This window comes from Salvelinus sp. IW2-2015, linkage group LG28 (assembly GCF_002910315.2).
Source record: "Salvelinus sp. IW2-2015 linkage group LG28, ASM291031v2, whole genome shotgun sequence".
Taxonomy (NCBI): domain Eukaryota; kingdom Metazoa; phylum Chordata; class Actinopteri; order Salmoniformes; family Salmonidae; genus Salvelinus; species Salvelinus sp. IW2-2015.
Window position 1 is genome coordinate 12,251,915 of NC_036868.1, and position 17,790 is coordinate 12,269,704.

The window sequence follows — 17,790 nt, forward strand, 5'->3', positions numbered from 1 at the left end:
TTGTTGCTAAAAAAATCTCAGTGGTCCCTTTGGGGAATTCTGAATCTAAACTCACTGTTGTATCGCTGCAGATAGAGAGGATTAAAATGTATCAACAACTTTTTTTGTTGCATCTTTGTGTGTGTGTGTGTGTGTGTGTGTGTGTGTGCGTGTGTGTGCGTGTGTGTGTGGATGGTTCTGTATATTAGGGGTTGTGTTTTTACAGATGATGGTTCTTCACCTTTTTAAAGTACAAGGGCTCCTAACCTGGCTACTGACGTAACCTGGTAAATAATGTATTTGACCCGCTAAATGTTGACAGCAACAACGTAACCCAATTTAATAGATGACACTTACCCTGTAATAGAAGAAGGAACGTTTGGGCTATTTTGGCGTCTGTACTTTGTCCCACTTTAAATGGAGGGACACGTTCTCAGATGTGTTAGAACCAGTAACCCAATTGCAGACAGCCTCGGGCAGTTTTCCCTCTCCTTTTCCACACTCCTCAGAAAACAGTTAAGTGAAGCCAAGTGATTTTTAATGTTGTAGAAGAACATTCCCAACATTTTCAACACTGAAATTAGAGTTATAGCAGATAATATGTAATCAACATGTAGACAGTTTTGTAGAGTATCTGTAGAGGGATATTCCTAACCTACAGTATAAACCTGTCCAGCTCTCCAGCCCTTTCTAACGAGGATGCCAGCTACAGTACCTTCAGAAAGTATTCTTACCCCTTGACTTATTCCCCATTTTTTGTTGTGTTACAGCCTGAATTTAACATTTATTAAATGTTTTTTTCTCACCCATCTACCCACAATGCCCCATAATGACAAAGTAAACACGTTTTTAGATATTTTTGCAAATGTATTGAAAATTAATTATCTAATTTACACATGTATTCACACCCCTAAGTCAAACCTTTCTAGAAGCACCTTTGGCGCTGATTACAGTTGTGAGTCTTTTGGGTAAGCTTTGCACACCTGGATTGTACAATATTTGCCCATTATTCTTTTTAAAATTCTTCAACCATCATCAGTTTTCTCATATCAAAACCATGAAACTCTGTAACTGTTTTAAAATCACCATTGGCCTCATGGTGAAATCCCTTAGCGATTTTCTTCCTCTCCGGCAACTGAGTTAGGAAGGACACCTGTATCTTTGTAGTGACTGGATGTATTGATACACCATCCAAAGCCTAATTAATAACTTCACCAAAGGGATAATWGTTTTTTTTACACATCTACCAATCGGTGACCTTTGCGAGTCATTGAAAAACCTCCCTGGTCTTTGTGCTTAAATCTGTGCTTGAAATTCACTGCTCAGCTGAGGGACCTTACAGATAATTGTATGTGTGGGGTACAGAGATGAGGTAGTCATTCAAAATCACGTTAACCACTATTATTGAACAAGGAATGAGTCCTTGCAACTTATTATGTGATTTGTTAAGCACATTTTTACTCCATAACTCCATAACAAAGGGGTTGAATACTTATTGACTCGAGACATTTCAGCTTAATTTTTATTTTATTTTTTACTTCCTACAAACAACACTCCACTTTGACATTATGGGGTAGTGTAGTTCAGTCACACATCTCAATTGAATGCGTTTTAAATTCAGGTTGTAACACAACAAAATGTGTAAAAAATAAAGGGGTGTGAATACTTTCTGAAGGCGCTGTGTACACTGAGTGTACAAGACATTAAGGAGTTGCACCCCCCACTTTTGCCCTCAAAACAGCCTCAATTCATCGGGGCATGGACTCTACAAGGTGTCAAGTGCTGGACCAGGTTGACTTCAATGCCACCCACAGTTGTGTAAAATTGTCTGGATGTCCTCAAAGGCACTTAAATCTTTTGTCTTGCCCATTCACCCTCTGAATGGCACACAATCACAATCCATGTCTCAATTGTCTCAAGGCTTAAAAATACTTCTTTAACCTGTCTTTTTAACAAGTGAAATCAATAAGGGATCATAGCTTTCACCTGGATTCACCTGGTCAGTCTGTCATGGAAAGAGCAGGTGTCCTTAATGTTTTGTACACTCTACACTATCAGCCCTTAGTTATTAAAGTTGGTGCCTCTAGGGTAGATTTACCCAATTGGCGGCCCGCACGCCGAATTTGGCCCGTGGGTGAGTTTATTTGGGCACCCACGTTTTCTGAACAATAACATGATTTTATATATCTATTTATTTATTTTATTTTATTGTTGGACATAAAGACTGTAAAAACACCAGCAAATCAGTTAAGAGTGATTTTAATTTTGGAAATCTGTTCCAAGGTATTCACACGCATAATAAAGAGATACTGTATACACTACATGGAACTATGGGAGCTAGCCCGAACCATGAAAAACAGCCCCAGACCATTATTCCTCCTCCACCAAACTTTACAGTTGACACTATGCATTTGGGCAGGTAGTGTTCTCCTGGCATCTGCCTGATTCATCACTCCAGAGAACGCGTTTCCACTGCTCCGGAGTCCAATGGTGGCAAGCTTTACACCACTCCAGCCGACACTTGGCATTGCGCATGGTGATATTAGGCAGTTTGGAAGTCGGTAGTGAGTGTTGCAACCGAGGACAGACTTGTTGGATAGGTGGCATCCCGAGACGGTGCCACGTTGAAAGTCACTGAGTTCTTCAGTACGTGCCATTCTACTGCTAGTGTTTGTCAATGGACATTGCATGGCTGTGTGCTCAATTTTATACACCTGTCAGCAATGGCTGTGTCTGAAATAGCCAAATCCACTAATTTGAAGTAAAGGGGTCTCCACATACTTTTGGCCATGTACTGTATATGATTGTGTACACATTTTTTGAAAGGATTGTTTTAGTTAAATGTTGTATCTGTTTGGGCTTCTTGCAGTCAATTTGCAGTCTACAAATTATTTGTATACTGAACAAAAATAGAAACACAACAATCCCGCATGTGAAGAAGCCGGATATGGAGGTCCTGGGCTGGCATAGTTACACGTGGTCTGCGGTTGTGAGGCCGGTTGGACATACTGCCAAATTCTCTAAAATGACGTTAGAGGTGGCTTATAGTAGAGACATTTTAGAGCGTCCTTTTATTGTCCCCAGCACAAGGTGCAACTGTATAATGATATTGCTGTTTAATCAGCTTCTTGATGTGTCTGGATTATCATGGCGAAGGAGAAATGCTCACTAACAAGGATGTAAACAAATTTGTGCACAGAATTTGAGAGAAATACGTTTTTTTGTGCACATGGAACATTCAGGGATCTTTTATTTCAACTCATTAAACATGGGACCAACATGTTGCGTTTATATTTTTGTTCAGTATAATTATGTTCCGGCCTCCTGACAAACCGTTCAAGAAAAAATTGGCCCGGGGCTGAATCCCTACTCTAGGGAAATTCAGGCAGATGTTAGAGGGCATTTTTACTGACGAATGGGTTTGTTTCATATGATGGTGTTTTGCTTTTGGTGTTTTGTGTTTGCTTTTCATGTGTTGTGTAATTGATGTGTGTGTATAGATATGTACAGGGCATTCAGACCCCTTCCCTTTTTCCACATTTTGTTATGTTACAGCCTTATTCTATAATCGATTAATAAAAAAATCCTCGTAATGACAAAGCAAAAACAGGTTTTTATAAATGTATTAAAAATTAAAAACAGAAATACCTTATTTACATAAGTATCCGACCCTTTGCTATGAGAATCAAAATTGAGCTCAGGTGCATCCTGTTTCCATTGATCATCCTTGAGATGTTTCTACAACTTGATTGGAGTCCACCTGTGGTAAAATCAATTGATTGGACATGATTTGGAAAGGCACACACCTGTCCTATATAAGGTCCTACAGTTGATAGTGCATGTCAGAGCAAAAACCAAGCCATGAGGTCGAAGGAATTGTCCATTGAGCTTTGAGACAGAATTGTGTCGAGGCACAGATCTGAGGAAGAGTACCAAAAAATGTGTGCAGCATTGAAGGTCCCCAAGAACACAGTGGCCTTCATCATTCTTAAATGGAAGAAGTTTCAAACCACCAGAACTCGTCCTCGAGCTGGCGCCAAACTGAGCAATCGGGGGAAAAGGGCCTTGGTCAGGGAGGTGACCAAGAACCCAATGGACACTCTGACAGAGCTCCAGAGTTCCACTGTGGAGATGGGAGAACCTTCTAGAAGGTTAACCATTTCTGCAGCACTCCATATCCTTGATGAAAACCTGCTCCAGAGCCCTCAGGATCTCAGACTGGGATGGTTCACCTTCCAACAGGACAACGACACTAAGCACACAGCCAAGAGAACACAGGAGTGGCTTCGGGACAAGTCTCTGAATGTCCTTGAGTGGTCCAGCCAGAGCCCGGACTTTAACCCGATCAAACATCTCTGGAGAGACCTGAAAATAGCTGTGCAGTGATACTACCTGTCAAACCTGATAGAGCTTGAGAGGATCTGCAGAGAATGGGAGAAACTCACCAAATACAAGTGTGCCAAGCGTGTAGCGTCATACCCAAGAAGACTCACTGTTGTAATCGCTGCAAAAGGTGCTTAAACAAAGTACTGAGTAAAGGCCCTGAATAATTATGTAAATGTCATATTTCCAGTTTTTTTTKGTACATTTGAAAAGATGACAACCTGTTTTTGCTTTGTCATTATGGGGTATTGTGTGTAGCTTGATGAGGGGGGGGGGACTATTTAATACATTTTAGAATAAGGCTGTTATGTACCAAAATGTTGAAAAAGTCAAGGGATCTGAGTGTTTTCCGAATGCACTGTATATAGTGTAATGGTTGTTTATTGATGTGTTCATGCAGGGCTCATCTGGGAAATAGACCTGGGTCTCAGCATGACTCCCTGCTTAAATAAAGGTGAAATAAATCAAAAATAAACATAAGAGAGAGAACTTCACCTCCACTAACAGTCATTAACTGCTGGAGGCTGCTAGCAGAGTGACACATGAGGAGGTGGGTTGCATACAGAGGCTTTTAAAGGCTACTTCTTCCAATCCATGCACATCCAGCATATGAAGGAAGGATGGAAAGAACCAGGGCTGATGGGTGAACAAGAAAACTATTGATTTTACTCTTAGCGCCGTGCCACAACCTTGACCCAGATTGAGCTAGAATGGGCCTGTGGCACTGGGTGTACCCGAAGGGAGCGTGGTCAAATCACGCCCCCTCTTTCGCTCTTACTCTCTCTCTGGGTCCATAGCCCCTTACCTATATCATTTCCTCCTCATCCTCCCTTCTATGGACTTCCAGAAGATCCTAGCCATGCAAATCACTGTGAGCATAGACTGGGCCAGAGCGCATTCATTGAGGCCATTGGTGGTTGGTAATTGAGCAGAAAATGCAGTGGGATTCTGCTTCATCCTAGTGTGTCTTCATCGCTATCCCAGTGAGAGAGGTCCTCTCAGGTCACAGATGGATGGTTCTCMTATGAACACCGAGGTAGAGAGTTCCTGGCATACAGGCTTGCTACCTCATTCGCAGCTAATTGTTGTTCCTGGGTCACGTAATCAATCTGACTGGCTTCATCTCTTCTGTTCTCTGCTTGTTTGTTTGTCCCCCTTTTCATCCTCCCATGGAGTGGAGGTGATGTCTTTGTTCTTGAACAAAATATTTTCTCGTGGTTTACATTAAACGACAAGAATCATACCGCTAGAATAATCAAACAAATCTACACCAGAGGGATTGGATTATTTAATTAGCTGTTTGAGGGATTGTGTTTTTACGTAAATATTAATTCAATCTTTCATCAAAGAGGCAATGGTAAAATATTTGTGCTAGCTACATGACTAGATTCCTTTATGTGAAATCAAACACTATCAAAATTCTTCCCTTAACTTTTGCGTCTGCTATTTTCTCCTTTCTGAAAGTCAAATGGAACAGACATTACTTTCATGATACAGTTTCAAAACCACTGAAATTACAAAGCAATTATAAATGTACTCAAGCCGCAGTAATAATTACCTATATTTAGGTGTGTGGGTTTGTTCTAGGGGAAARAATACTGTACTCTGTGACAGCCAGCTAATGTTTAGGGAGATGAGGATGAGTAATGGAGCGAAAGGACATTTCCAGTCTTATTGAGGAGTTGACAGTTATGTGAGTGTCTGCTGCAGGTGTACCAGACAGACAGACAGACACCCTCTCAGCTTGTCTGAAGAGGATCAGAAGAAGTCTTTCGATGTACTGGGACAGTAGCAGCCCCTCACAGTAGCCCCCTCTCACCCTCAGCAGCTCTCCAATAGACTCTAAGCTTCATCCCTCCAAATTCCGAAACCCATTGGACTGTCCATTTCTTTAATCTCACATAAAAGTGTCATAGTGTGACTTACAGTTTACCCTATCAAGAGTCTCTGAAGTGAGCCACAAGTTCAAAAGCGTTCTAAGGACGACTTTCTTCAGAGGTTATAGAAAGTATCTTTAGTCAAARGTTCTACAGAAGAGATGCTGTTCATTAACAAACATCCAACTATTTCATTGTTAATGCTAGCCCTCAGGTGGGACGGAAGTGTGTGCTCTTAAAGGGATAGTTTGGGATTTTGGCAATGAGGCCCTTTATCTACTTTCCCAGAGTCAGATGAACTTGTGGATATCATTTTTATGTCTCTGTCTAGTAGGAAGGAAGTTAGAGGTAACATTGGGTCACGAAACTAACTACCATTGCATGCTAGCTGGTCCTATAGACGTCCAGTCATTACGCTAATGCTAGTTAGAAATTGTGGAAACGGTAGTTGGAAACTTCCTCCTGGACTGTCAAAGTGTGCTGGCCAATGAACCCTGGCACTGAAGCAGTGCCTCCCCCTCTGTTCAACACACAGAAATATATTCTTTGACCCCATTTCCTTGGGCTTATCTATGTTCCACACCCCCTCCCATTTACCTTTATTAGGACCATAAGCAAGATAAAGGATTCTCAAATCAAATTTCCCTGCCGCCAAAGCCTGACATCAGTTTAACTTGACTTAACCTGCCTAAATTCCATTAAATGGGAAATTGTTAGAGGAGGGTGCTTGGTCAGGGGCACACGGCGATGCGCGTGCGTGTGTGTATGTGTGTGAGTGCGTGCGTGGGTCCAGCATTCTCACACATGGCACAGTGTAAATTATATGATTTTCTTGTTTTTTTATGTTTAATAATATATGTAATTTAAACACCCACAAAAAACAAGGACACTGTACAGCAAAGAATATAAAAAAAATAAGAGTTATATTTTAGCGCCTGGCTATGCAGACGCTCGCGAGCAGTGTGGTCAGCATGTAAGAGTGAGCTAAGCTGAGAGGAATGCCAGACTGAACAGGTGTTTTTAATTGTATTGTTTTTGAAGGTGGTGAGTCAGTTGCGGGTGGCTGGGGAGAGAGAGTTCCAGAGTTGCGGGTGGCTGGGGAGAGAGAGTTCCAGAGTTGCGGGTGGCTGGGGAGAGAGAGTTCAGAGTTGCGGTGGCTGGGGAGAGAGAGTTCCAGAGTTGCGGGTGGCGGGGAGAGAGAGTTCCAGAGTTGCGGGTGGCTGGGAGAGAGAGTTCCAGAGTTGCGGGTGGCTGGGAGAGAGAGTTGCGGGTGGCTGGGGAGAGAGAGTTCCAGAGTTGCGGGTGGCTGGGGAGAGGAGAGTTCCAGAGTTGCGGGTGGCTGGAGAGAGAGATTCCAGATTGCGGGTGGTGGGGAAGAAGTTCCAGAGTTGCGGGTGGCTGGGGGAGAGAGAGTTCCAGAGTTGCGGGTGGCTCGGAGAGAGAGTTCCAGAGTTGCGGGTGGCTGGGGAGCCGAGAGTTCCAGAGTTCGGGTGGCTGAGGGAGAGAGAGTTCCAGAGTTGCGGGTGGCTGGGGAGAGAGAGTTGCGGGTGGCTGGGGAGAGAGAGTTCCAGAGTTGCGGGTGGCTGGGGAGAGAGAGTTCCAGAGTTTTGGGGGCAGCTGTGCTGATCTTTCCTTTGGCCAGAGTCAAACTAGGCTTATATTGTATTCTAGATAAGCCATTGCAAAATCACATGTATATATAGCATGTATAAGAAGCTAGTGGAACAATACCAAGAAAACCAATAGCAATGTCACACAAAAATGTAGTAATTATTATTTTGATTGACAAATTATAGTATGGTGACATAACAACAAGCACTAAGACTCCAGTGACAGATCTCCACGTTGTGTCGTGAGAAACTAGCATTCTTGCTGTTGTTATTCTTTCCCCGGTTAGGAATATAGTCAAACATCATTTAAGGCCACTGCTGTGAGTAATATTTTTATCCATTCAAGCCAGTGGGGGTGGTGAAAACCAGCACAGCAAGGGTAATAGTCTACCACCTCCTTACCCCACTGCTTATGAAGCAAATTGCTGCAATGTTCTTTTTGTATATTGACTGTACCTTGCTGTGCAGTGTGGAATTTAAGCATACACTAACATACAGAACAGGTTGCTTTTGTTTTACTAAAAGGCTAATCATGATTGAATATCTGGCTTTAAATTGCAGTCATTATTTAATGTGGTCAAATAACCTCATGGGTAATATTTCTGTCTTTGGCAATGGTGTAAAATACTTAAGTAAAAAATACATTAAAGTATTACTTAAATCGTTTTTTGGGTTATCTGTATTTTACTTTACTATTTATATTTTGGACAACTTTGACTTTTACGCCACTACATTCCTAAAGAAAATGATGTACCTTTTACTCCCATACATGTTCCCTGACACCCAAAAGTACTCATTACATTTTGAATGCTGAACAGGACAGGAAAATGGTTGAGTTCACACACTTACCAAGAGAACATCCCTGGTCATCCCTACTGCCTCTGATCTGGMGGACTCACTAAACACATGCTTCATCTGTCTGAGTGTTGGAGTGTGCCCCTGGCTATCCATAAATTAAAATATGAAAATCATGCYGTCTGCTTTGCATAATATAAGGAATTTGAGATTATTTATACTTTTACTTTTGATACTTAGGTATATTTTTGCAATTACATTTACTTTTGATACTTAAGTATATTTAAAACCAAATACTTTTTGACTTCTACTTAACTAGTATTTCACTGGGTGACTGACTTTTACTTGAGTCATTTTTTATCAGGTATCTTTACGTTTACTCAAGTATGACAATTAGGTACTTTTTCCACCACTGGTCTTTGGAGCCTAGGTAATTGTTAATTATAAACTSGGTMATGCCTAAGAACAGCCCTTAGCCGTTGTATATTGGCCATATACCACACCTCCGTGGGCCTTATTGCTTAAATACGCTCCAGGAGCATAGCGATCTGATCTGGTGGTGTTCACATTTGAAATTAATATAAGCTGATTTTACATGTCCAAGAAAAATGTTGTTGTTGTTGTACCATATCCTATTTTTTTTTTTAAACTGTCTCATCACTAGTTCCATTTACCCCATCAAGCCCTCCCATTCCACAGGGCCTGAGCAGAGAGCAGCGGAGGGCGTGGTAATATCACCCAGCAATGAAGGGCTTTGCCCCTGGTACTTACTGATGCTAGCAACAACCCGACAAATGGCACTCTTAGAAAGAGGAGGGRAAAAAAGAATAATAATAGAGAGCAACAAAAAACATTCACCGACGCCATAACAACAGTGCTGTCAGCAGCATTCATGCTTATGCTTGGGAAATTGTATATTTATTTCACCAAATGACGTGTTGGACAGGCGAAGATAAGTTATCATGCAAAGTATGAAATCAAGTATCAGTAATTGCAAGTGGAGAAAATAAAATCCATGAGTAGGTTTAACGTATTGAAGGCTTCTTGAATTCTAACAAATGCGAGGAGACGTTGATTTCTGTTGAACCGGTTCAACTCAAGTGTCTGCCTCCCGTAAATGTAATTTACTGTCAACAGTTCACAATGCCTTGGTGTAGATTTGCTCTCCTCAGTAGGTGGTGATTCAATAAGACAGGTTCTATATTGGTACCTCGGTGTAGACGCAATGTCGTTAGCCACACTGCGCCGTTTTTCAATGGAGCGTTTGTTCTGGGGACAGAGAGCAGGTCCAGGAAGGCCAGACTCCAGGCCTGATGTATTAGCGCTCATAATTAAACATTAGTCTCCCTCCTCAGGGAATAATGGCTCCATTTGATGTATGTCTTTTTGAATTCCCCTTTTTCCCCCTGATAAAATGTCAAGCAGGAAATTACTCTCCAATCTAATTGACTTTAAAGTGGATGTCATCACACACAAAGTTAAAGCTAACTCTCTTTTTTTTCTCCTCCTATTGCATGAAATACGCCAGCATCACACAAAGTTAACGCTAACTGTCATTTTTCTCCTCCGTATGGCATGAAATCCGCACATCACACAAAGTTAACGCTAACTGTCATTTCTCCCTCGTATTGGCATGAAATACGCCAGCATCACACAAAGTTAACGCTAACTGTCATTTTCTCCTCCCGTATTGGCATGAAATACGCCAGCATCACACAAAGTTAACGCTAACTGTCATTTTTTCCCCTCCGTATGGCTAGAAATACGCCAGCATCACACCAAAGTAACGCTAACTGTCATTTTTCCCCTCCGTATTGGCAAAATACCCAGCATCACACAAAGTTAACGCTAACTGTCATTTTCCCCTCCGTATTGCATGAAATACGCCAGCATCACACAAAGTTAACGCAACTGTCATTTTTCCCCTCCGTATTGGCATAAATACGCCAGCACACACACAAAGTTAACGCGTAACTGTATTTTCCCCTCCGTATTGGCATGAAATACGCCAGCATCACACAAAGTTAACGCTAACTGTCATTTTTCCCCTCCGTATTGGCATGAAATACACCAGCTTTAGCAGATTTCCTCATTGCGGTTCACTCTCAGGCTGTGCAATCAATCCCGGGAATCTGGGGAAAGTGGTTTGATTAATAAGCCTGGATTCCGAGTGGCTCAATTAGAAAAGCCCTTGAGGTTTTCCACACGGTGACACAGGGGCACCGCTTCATCTGCTGTAATTTCAAATATGAATTACATCAGCCGTTTTTAGCTCTGGCCTGATAAAACCAGGTTAGCCTGAAGTTGATAGTTGATGGTGAGAGGATTGGTGACTCTGGGCCAAAGGGAAGAGTTGAGAATTACTGGAATCTTCTGTAATTTTGGTAATTAAGAGGTCGTCAATGGCAATCTATGTTAACTTTCGTAATTTATAATTGAATAACTTTAAAAAAAAAAATGATTCATATAAATAGTATAAATGTTTTAATATCTGTGTCATGTTGTCTGAGTTTCTAGTAGATAGACCTTATTGTTCAAGAGAAAATAGCCTAATTGATGAAAAAAACATKAATCAACAATGGCATTATTTTCAATTAACTCTGCAACTCTTCCAACTATTGACTTTTCACAACTGATACCAGTTTGGCGACTAAACATTTACAACAAAGACATATTGACATATTAAATAAATGAAAGTGTGTAAAAAAAAAACAAGTTTTTGATACACTGCCGATTTTGCAGGTTTTCCTACTTACAAAGCATGTAGAGGTCTGTAATTTTTATCATAGGTACACTTCAACTGTGAGAGACGGAATCAAAAAATGCAGAAAATCACATTGTATGATTTTTAAGTAATTAATTTGCATTTTATTGCATGTAAGTAGGAAAACCTGCAAATCGGCAGTGTATCAAATACTTGTTCACCCCACTGTATATAAAGGATATTTCATGCTGAAACCCTCATATTAAACACCAATGGTATTCACTAAGTTGATGGTTTATATTTAGGATAATGTTTTACAGCAATGTCATATTTTATTTATATTTTTAAATATTATTTGATATTTTAAATGAGATAAGGCCACACAGAKGGCCAGAGATGATTACAGACACCTGTGATTTTCTGACGTATACAAAAAGGCCAATAGTGTTACAGCTGCTGGAGGTAGTCTCCCACAAGGATCCCCAAATACCCCACCCAGCCTCCTTAGCACCCCTGGACAAGTAAGGCTGGCGTGGTTTAAAGAATGAAGCCCTTAATTAAGCCCTTAACTCTGGATCTATAGCTCCCCTTTCACCCGGAGGGAGGAAGAGATATGGAGGAGAGMTCCAGTTTGGAACTAAGAGCTAACAACAGGAAGCAGTGAGCCAAAGCTTCGGTATCCATTCTGTATGGACGCTACCCAGACATAAAAACATTGGCACCTGACTGGAGTGAAGTGGACTTTATCACAGTGCCACTGTTAGTTCATTGTCCAGCAGGCTGTTTGTGTTCTCTCACAGTCCTGTCAGCCACTGCATTATGTCCTCAGAGCTGCAGATTTGTCAGTGCCAGCCTGCATCTCTTTTTCTTTCCCTTAAGAGGAACGGCTAAATACCACCGAACTTGGACTGTAGCCTACCCAGTGCCCACACACTTCAGACCTTAGGCAATCATTAGCATTCTGTATTAAACAGAGAGAGGAAGGAGAGGAAGAGAGATAGTTTCAAGTTGATTCAAGTTTCAACTTGGAGAGTGAGCAGTAAGGTGAGGTAGAGGGAGAGAGGACATCCAGCTGGAACGGTATGTTTCAGTAGGGGTCCCTCCCTGTACTACACTGTACTGTAAATGTGCCATTTCAACCCCACTCCTCCCCCTCCCTCAGCCTGTCCCTTTAGGTTTAGCCCTCTGCTTGTTTTAGGCTCCCTCTTGTTATTCTTCCTGGGGATTTAGCTCTCATCAGAGGGCTTAAGAAGGGATTTGACACAGACCACAGATGGATGGATGGTGATATGTCCAGGTGTCTTCCGCGAGGGGAAGGAGGGAGACAGTTGGAGAGATAGTGAGGGAGGGAGACCTGCAGAGTGAGGGAGGGAAACAGACAGAGATACAGCGATATAGAGGGAGGGAGAAAGACTCTGAGAAGGAGATATAGAGAGGGAGAGAGCGAAAGGGAGRGAGGCTCCATTTCAGGGACTCTGGGCGAGGACAGAGCAGTCCACATGATTGTTCAGGTTTAATGCAGCTCTTCGAGTCTGGAGAGAGAGGACATGGCAGTGCTGTGCCACAATACAGGCAAGAGCCCCACTGTATTGTAATGGAGCATTATGGAGATGAAGGAGAGATGGCAGGTTTACCTGCATCCAGCTCCCTCAACCTCTTGGCCGGCTGCTACACCAGGTGCACTGCTGACACTATTGTCGTTTGATCCTCCTCGGAGCACATACACTCTTGACAAATAAACACACATGCACGACTCACCGTCATTAACATGCGTATCAACTCCATCCCAGGCTGTGGCAATCTGATTAAGTCTCAATCATAAACACCAATTAGGTTTTCTGACCCAAGAACAGGCGCTTTCTCTCCGTTTTCTTTCCTCTCCGATACAGTATTTGTGTGATTTTCCAGAATTTGTGTAACATTATTTAATCAGCTGTGTAATGAAAAACAAATAGTTTTGGCACAGCATGTGGGTGAGGGAGTAATTCCTATGCACAGCCACGCTCCCGTCCTTAACACTAGAACTGCTGGGCCTCGACGGGCCCCCTTCAAGCTAATAAGCAGTCATTCTGACTGCAGCATTCTAACTGTGGAATTAATACATTTCATATATGCTATCATGATTTGGTTGTGTTTATGAAGGCCTTGGGTAACATTAGAATATATATATATAGAGATAGATCGATCATATATTAAAAAAAATATATATATTTTTTTAAATATATAACACAATAGCATTTTCATTAGTTTATGTGTAGGCCTTTGTTAAAACCTATGAAACAGAATGCATATGTGTTAGAACATGGTAACAGATTGTACACAGCCTAAACACCATTAGAAGCGCCAAGTGGCCTTATGCGTTATGGAGTAAACAGCTGTGCAGGTGCGTTATTTTGTGCAGAGGGAGGGAGCTCCCGTCTCACTTTGTTCATGGTGCCGGCCAGACTTGTTTTCTTTGCAAACAACTTGACAGTGAAGTGAAGAAATTGTCTTTGGCTCCACAAGCCTCATCACCACATTCGCTCACCTGCTGGCCGATGTGGATATTTTTTTTACTGAAAGTTGTTCAGCATACATTTTGTACTGGTCCTCCGTGGGAATCAAACCTACAACCCTGGCATTGCAAGCACCATGCTGTACCAACTGAGCTACACGGGACTCATAAAGTTACGCACACGCTCACTGTGTAGGCTACTCCAAGTAGGTCAGAGTGGACTGAAGACTGCTTTGATTCAGTGGACTGATATAGGGTACATACCATTTTAAGATTAGAATTAGAATAGATCAATACAATAGAATGGCCTGCCCTGTTCTTCATTCACAATTGGTGATGACATAATTCTGCATTGTTTGCTTCTCCTTGCTCATCAACTCACCCATTCTCCCCCTTTCTCCCCATCATACGTTACTTCATTTTTAAAATCTTTTATATGTGTGAAATGAGTTTCGGTATAGGTTCGGTTTCGAGACCGTTACCAGCTGGGCACTGCACTTTCAACTGTTGTAAGAAGGAGCGAGCAGGTCGTCCTGTCGGGAGGAGGAGGGGCAACGGGGGAAACTCAATTTCTGTTTGGGATATTAAGATTCTAAGACCAGTGTGTGTTTTATATTTATATATATATACTTATTTATATTTATATATATATACTTATTTATATTTATTATATAAATTATTTATATTTTATAATATATATACTTATTTATATTTATATATAATATACTTATTTAATTTATTATATATATATACTATTTATATTTATATATATATCTTATTATATATATATATATATTATTTAGGAAAAGTCAAGGACAGAGGGGATGACAAAAAAAATGCAGAGTACATTTAAAAAATAAAATAAACATTATGTCTAAGAATGACTGCGTTTAAGGTTGTAGTGTTTAGAGGCTGAGCAGTATGCTCCTGGCTGCTTTAAGGTTTGTAGTGTTAGAGCTGAGCAGCATGCTCCTGGCTGCTTTAAGGTTGTAGTGTTAGAGCTGAGCAGCATGCTCCTGGCTGCTTTAAGGTTGTAGTGTTAGAGGCTGAGCAGAATGCTCCTGCTGCTTTAAGGGTTGTAGTGTTAGAGGCTGAGCAGCATGCTCCTGGCTGCTTTAAGGGTTGTAGTGTTAGACTGAGCAACTGCTCTTAAAGTTGTAGTGTTAGAGGCTGAGCAGCATTGCTCCTGCTGCTTTAAGGGTTGTAGTGTTAGAGGCTGAGCAGCATGCTCCTGGCTGCTCTCCTTCTCTCCCCTCTCCCCTTCCCTATGGCCCATACCACAGGAACTGATGGATGAAAGCTACGTTCCAAAGCCCTGTGTGGTGTGTGTGTGTGTGTGTGTGTGTGTGTGTGTTGTGTGGTGGTGTGGTGTGTGTGTGTGTGTGTGTGTGTGTTGTGTTGTGTGTGGTGTGTGTGTGTGTGTTGTGTGTGTGTGTGTGTGGTGTGTGTGTGTTGTGTGTGTTGTGCTTTGAGGGTACGCGTGTGTGTGTGGACCAAAGGAGAAGATCATTAGCAATAGTGGCAGATCATTTCAGCGTTAGGAATGATGACATTGTGGCAATACTAAGACCTTATTAATACACATTGCCAATGACTGGAGGCTTCTGCATTGCCTGCCTGTCTGTTTCTCAAATGAATTCAGAGCTGTAAGCTGTTGGGATTTATCAGCCCTTTTCTAAAATACACAAAACAGCTTCAGCTCAATTCTTGGCACGGAGGAAGGTCAAATTAGTTATACTAATGTTTACAAACAAGTTTGCTTTCGTAATGAAGTCATTGGGATGCCAGTTCAATTTGGGTGTTTGAGTAAAGTACATTTCCGTAGCACACACACACACACACACACACACACACACACACACACACACACTCAGGGGATGTGTTTTTGGCTCTTACCCTCTGATCCCTCCAGCCCCCTGTAATAGCCAGACTGACTCATGTGGTGTTAATGACAGAAATCTGCCTGTGCTCTAATAACAATAGTGACACTAGCCATTATTTGTGGAGTCAATGATTATGCACCATTAGCAAGCTGACACGTAGCTATTAGTCCTGTTAGTGGGCACTGACACGCAGGTCCGATCAGGGCGACTCAGGAGAGTTATAGAAATAAGTCAGAGCAGCTCTGACCAGGACCTGCTGTTTAGAAAGTCATCAGACACCTACAGCCACACACTGTGGACAGATAGTACAGGACATTGTAAAGACACACACACACACACACTGTCAATTTGGTATGATGTTAAACAGATGTATTGTATGTGACATTCATAAGAGGAGAGGAAGGTTTAACCCCATGAATCAGTGGTTGACTTGTGGAGGAGGGAGCTCTCTAGGGAATGTTTGTGTGGGGGGGGGTTGACTGAGTAAATTTGCGATGTTCTGTTCCTCTGCAGTGATGTTTGGAGTACCTGGGATATTGTTTTGTTTTCTATATTTTACATTTAAGTAATTTATCAGATGCTCTTATCCAGAGCGACTTACAGAATAAATTAGAGTTAGGTGCCTTGCTCAAGGGCACATCATTTTTCACCTGTCGATGTCGGCTCTGGGATTCGACCCAGCAACCGTTTTGCTCTAAACCGCTAGGCTACCTGCCTCCCCTATGCTGCATTGGGGTTGTTTGGAGTACCTGAGTTAACTGTGTTGTCTTCTGTGTCTACAGTGGCATCGGGAGGAACTGGCCATGGGCGTCTGGAGGCAGCAGCATCCTGGCGGAGTACGGCACCCTGCACCTGGAGTTCATGCAGCTCTCCAAGCTGTCAGGGAACCCAGCCTTCGCAGAGAAGGTGAAAGCTAGGGAGCCACAGCACCGTCGTTTCCATTCCAGTGCATTAACACCAGTCTAAACTGAGCACTAAGCCAGCCTGACAATGTTATTCATAGCCGCAACCTTCATTACTATTCTTGTTAACTCCTGTTCCACAGATAAATGCCTTCTTTCCGCTATGATTCAGAGGCGTCTCTCTTATGCCTCCCTTAACTGCCGTCCCTGCAGCAAGGCCATTTAAAGGTCATTACTGTGCCTTGCTGCTGGAAGATGAGGAGGCAATGAGGTTGCAGGAAGAAAGTAGAAACTCATTTCTCTGGTTCCGCCTCCTAGGTCATGAACATCCGGAAGGTTCTGAATCGCCTTGATAAGCCCCAGGGACTGTACCCCAACTACCTGAACCCTAACAGCGGACAGTGGGGACAACGTAAGTCCCCCTATCTCTCATCTGACCCTTCTCTCTCTCATCTCACCCCTCTCCTGTCTCATTCCTATCTCCCTCTCACCATCTCTCACCCCTCTCCTGTCTCATTCCTATCTCCCTCTCACCATCTCTCACCCCTCTCCAGTCTCATTCCTATCTCCCTCTCACATCTCTCACCCCTACCGCTCCTTTGACTTGGTAAATGAGTGTCATGCCACTCAGGCACCACAACAGTTCAGTACCCCTATCCCTGACTGGTATGGAGCCACTGCCACTGTGGTATTACCCAGCTCCAGCCAGGCCAACTCTTGACAAAACGAGCTCCAGCCCCAAGGATTACCTGATCTAGGCCACAGTGAGGTGGCTGGGGAGAGGCAGAGGTGGTGGTGGTGGGGGTGACAATGGAGGAACCCTGAAGTGTGTCCGTGCTCAGACAGCCCTGTGCCCAGCAGTTACCGTGGTTCCCCTCATTAATGAGTGTGTTTGTCTCTGAGCCCCACAAAAGGTCAATGAGATGCAAAGTCCAGATCAGCCCAGACCAGTCGCTAACTCAGACATACACTTCTGGCTGTAGCATAATGATGGACCCACTGCACCTCTCTCTCACACACACACCACACACACTCATTTGAATGCATATCTTAGCCATGTTGTTTGTTTTGCTATTCTATGTGGTACTACCTCCACTCCCCAGCCCCGTAGACAGACAGACAGACAGACAGACAGACAGACAGACAGACAGACAGACAGACAG

The 17,790-nt window shown here is 42.6% G+C and overlaps 1 protein-coding gene across 1 annotated transcript in view; it reads left to right on the forward strand.

Moving 5' to 3' along the window:
- LOC111954251 (mannosyl-oligosaccharide 1,2-alpha-mannosidase IA) overlaps window positions 1-17,790 on the forward strand; it is a 181,791-nt gene that overhangs the window by 124,346 nt on the left and 39,655 nt on the right. Inside the window, exons 6-7 of the mRNA XM_070435745.1 lie at window positions 16,508-16,631; window positions 16,946-17,180. Coding sequence (XP_070291846.1) covers window positions 16,508-16,631; window positions 16,946-17,180 — 359 coding nt within the window. The remainder of the gene's footprint in view (window positions 1-16,507; window positions 16,632-16,945; window positions 17,181-17,790) is intronic.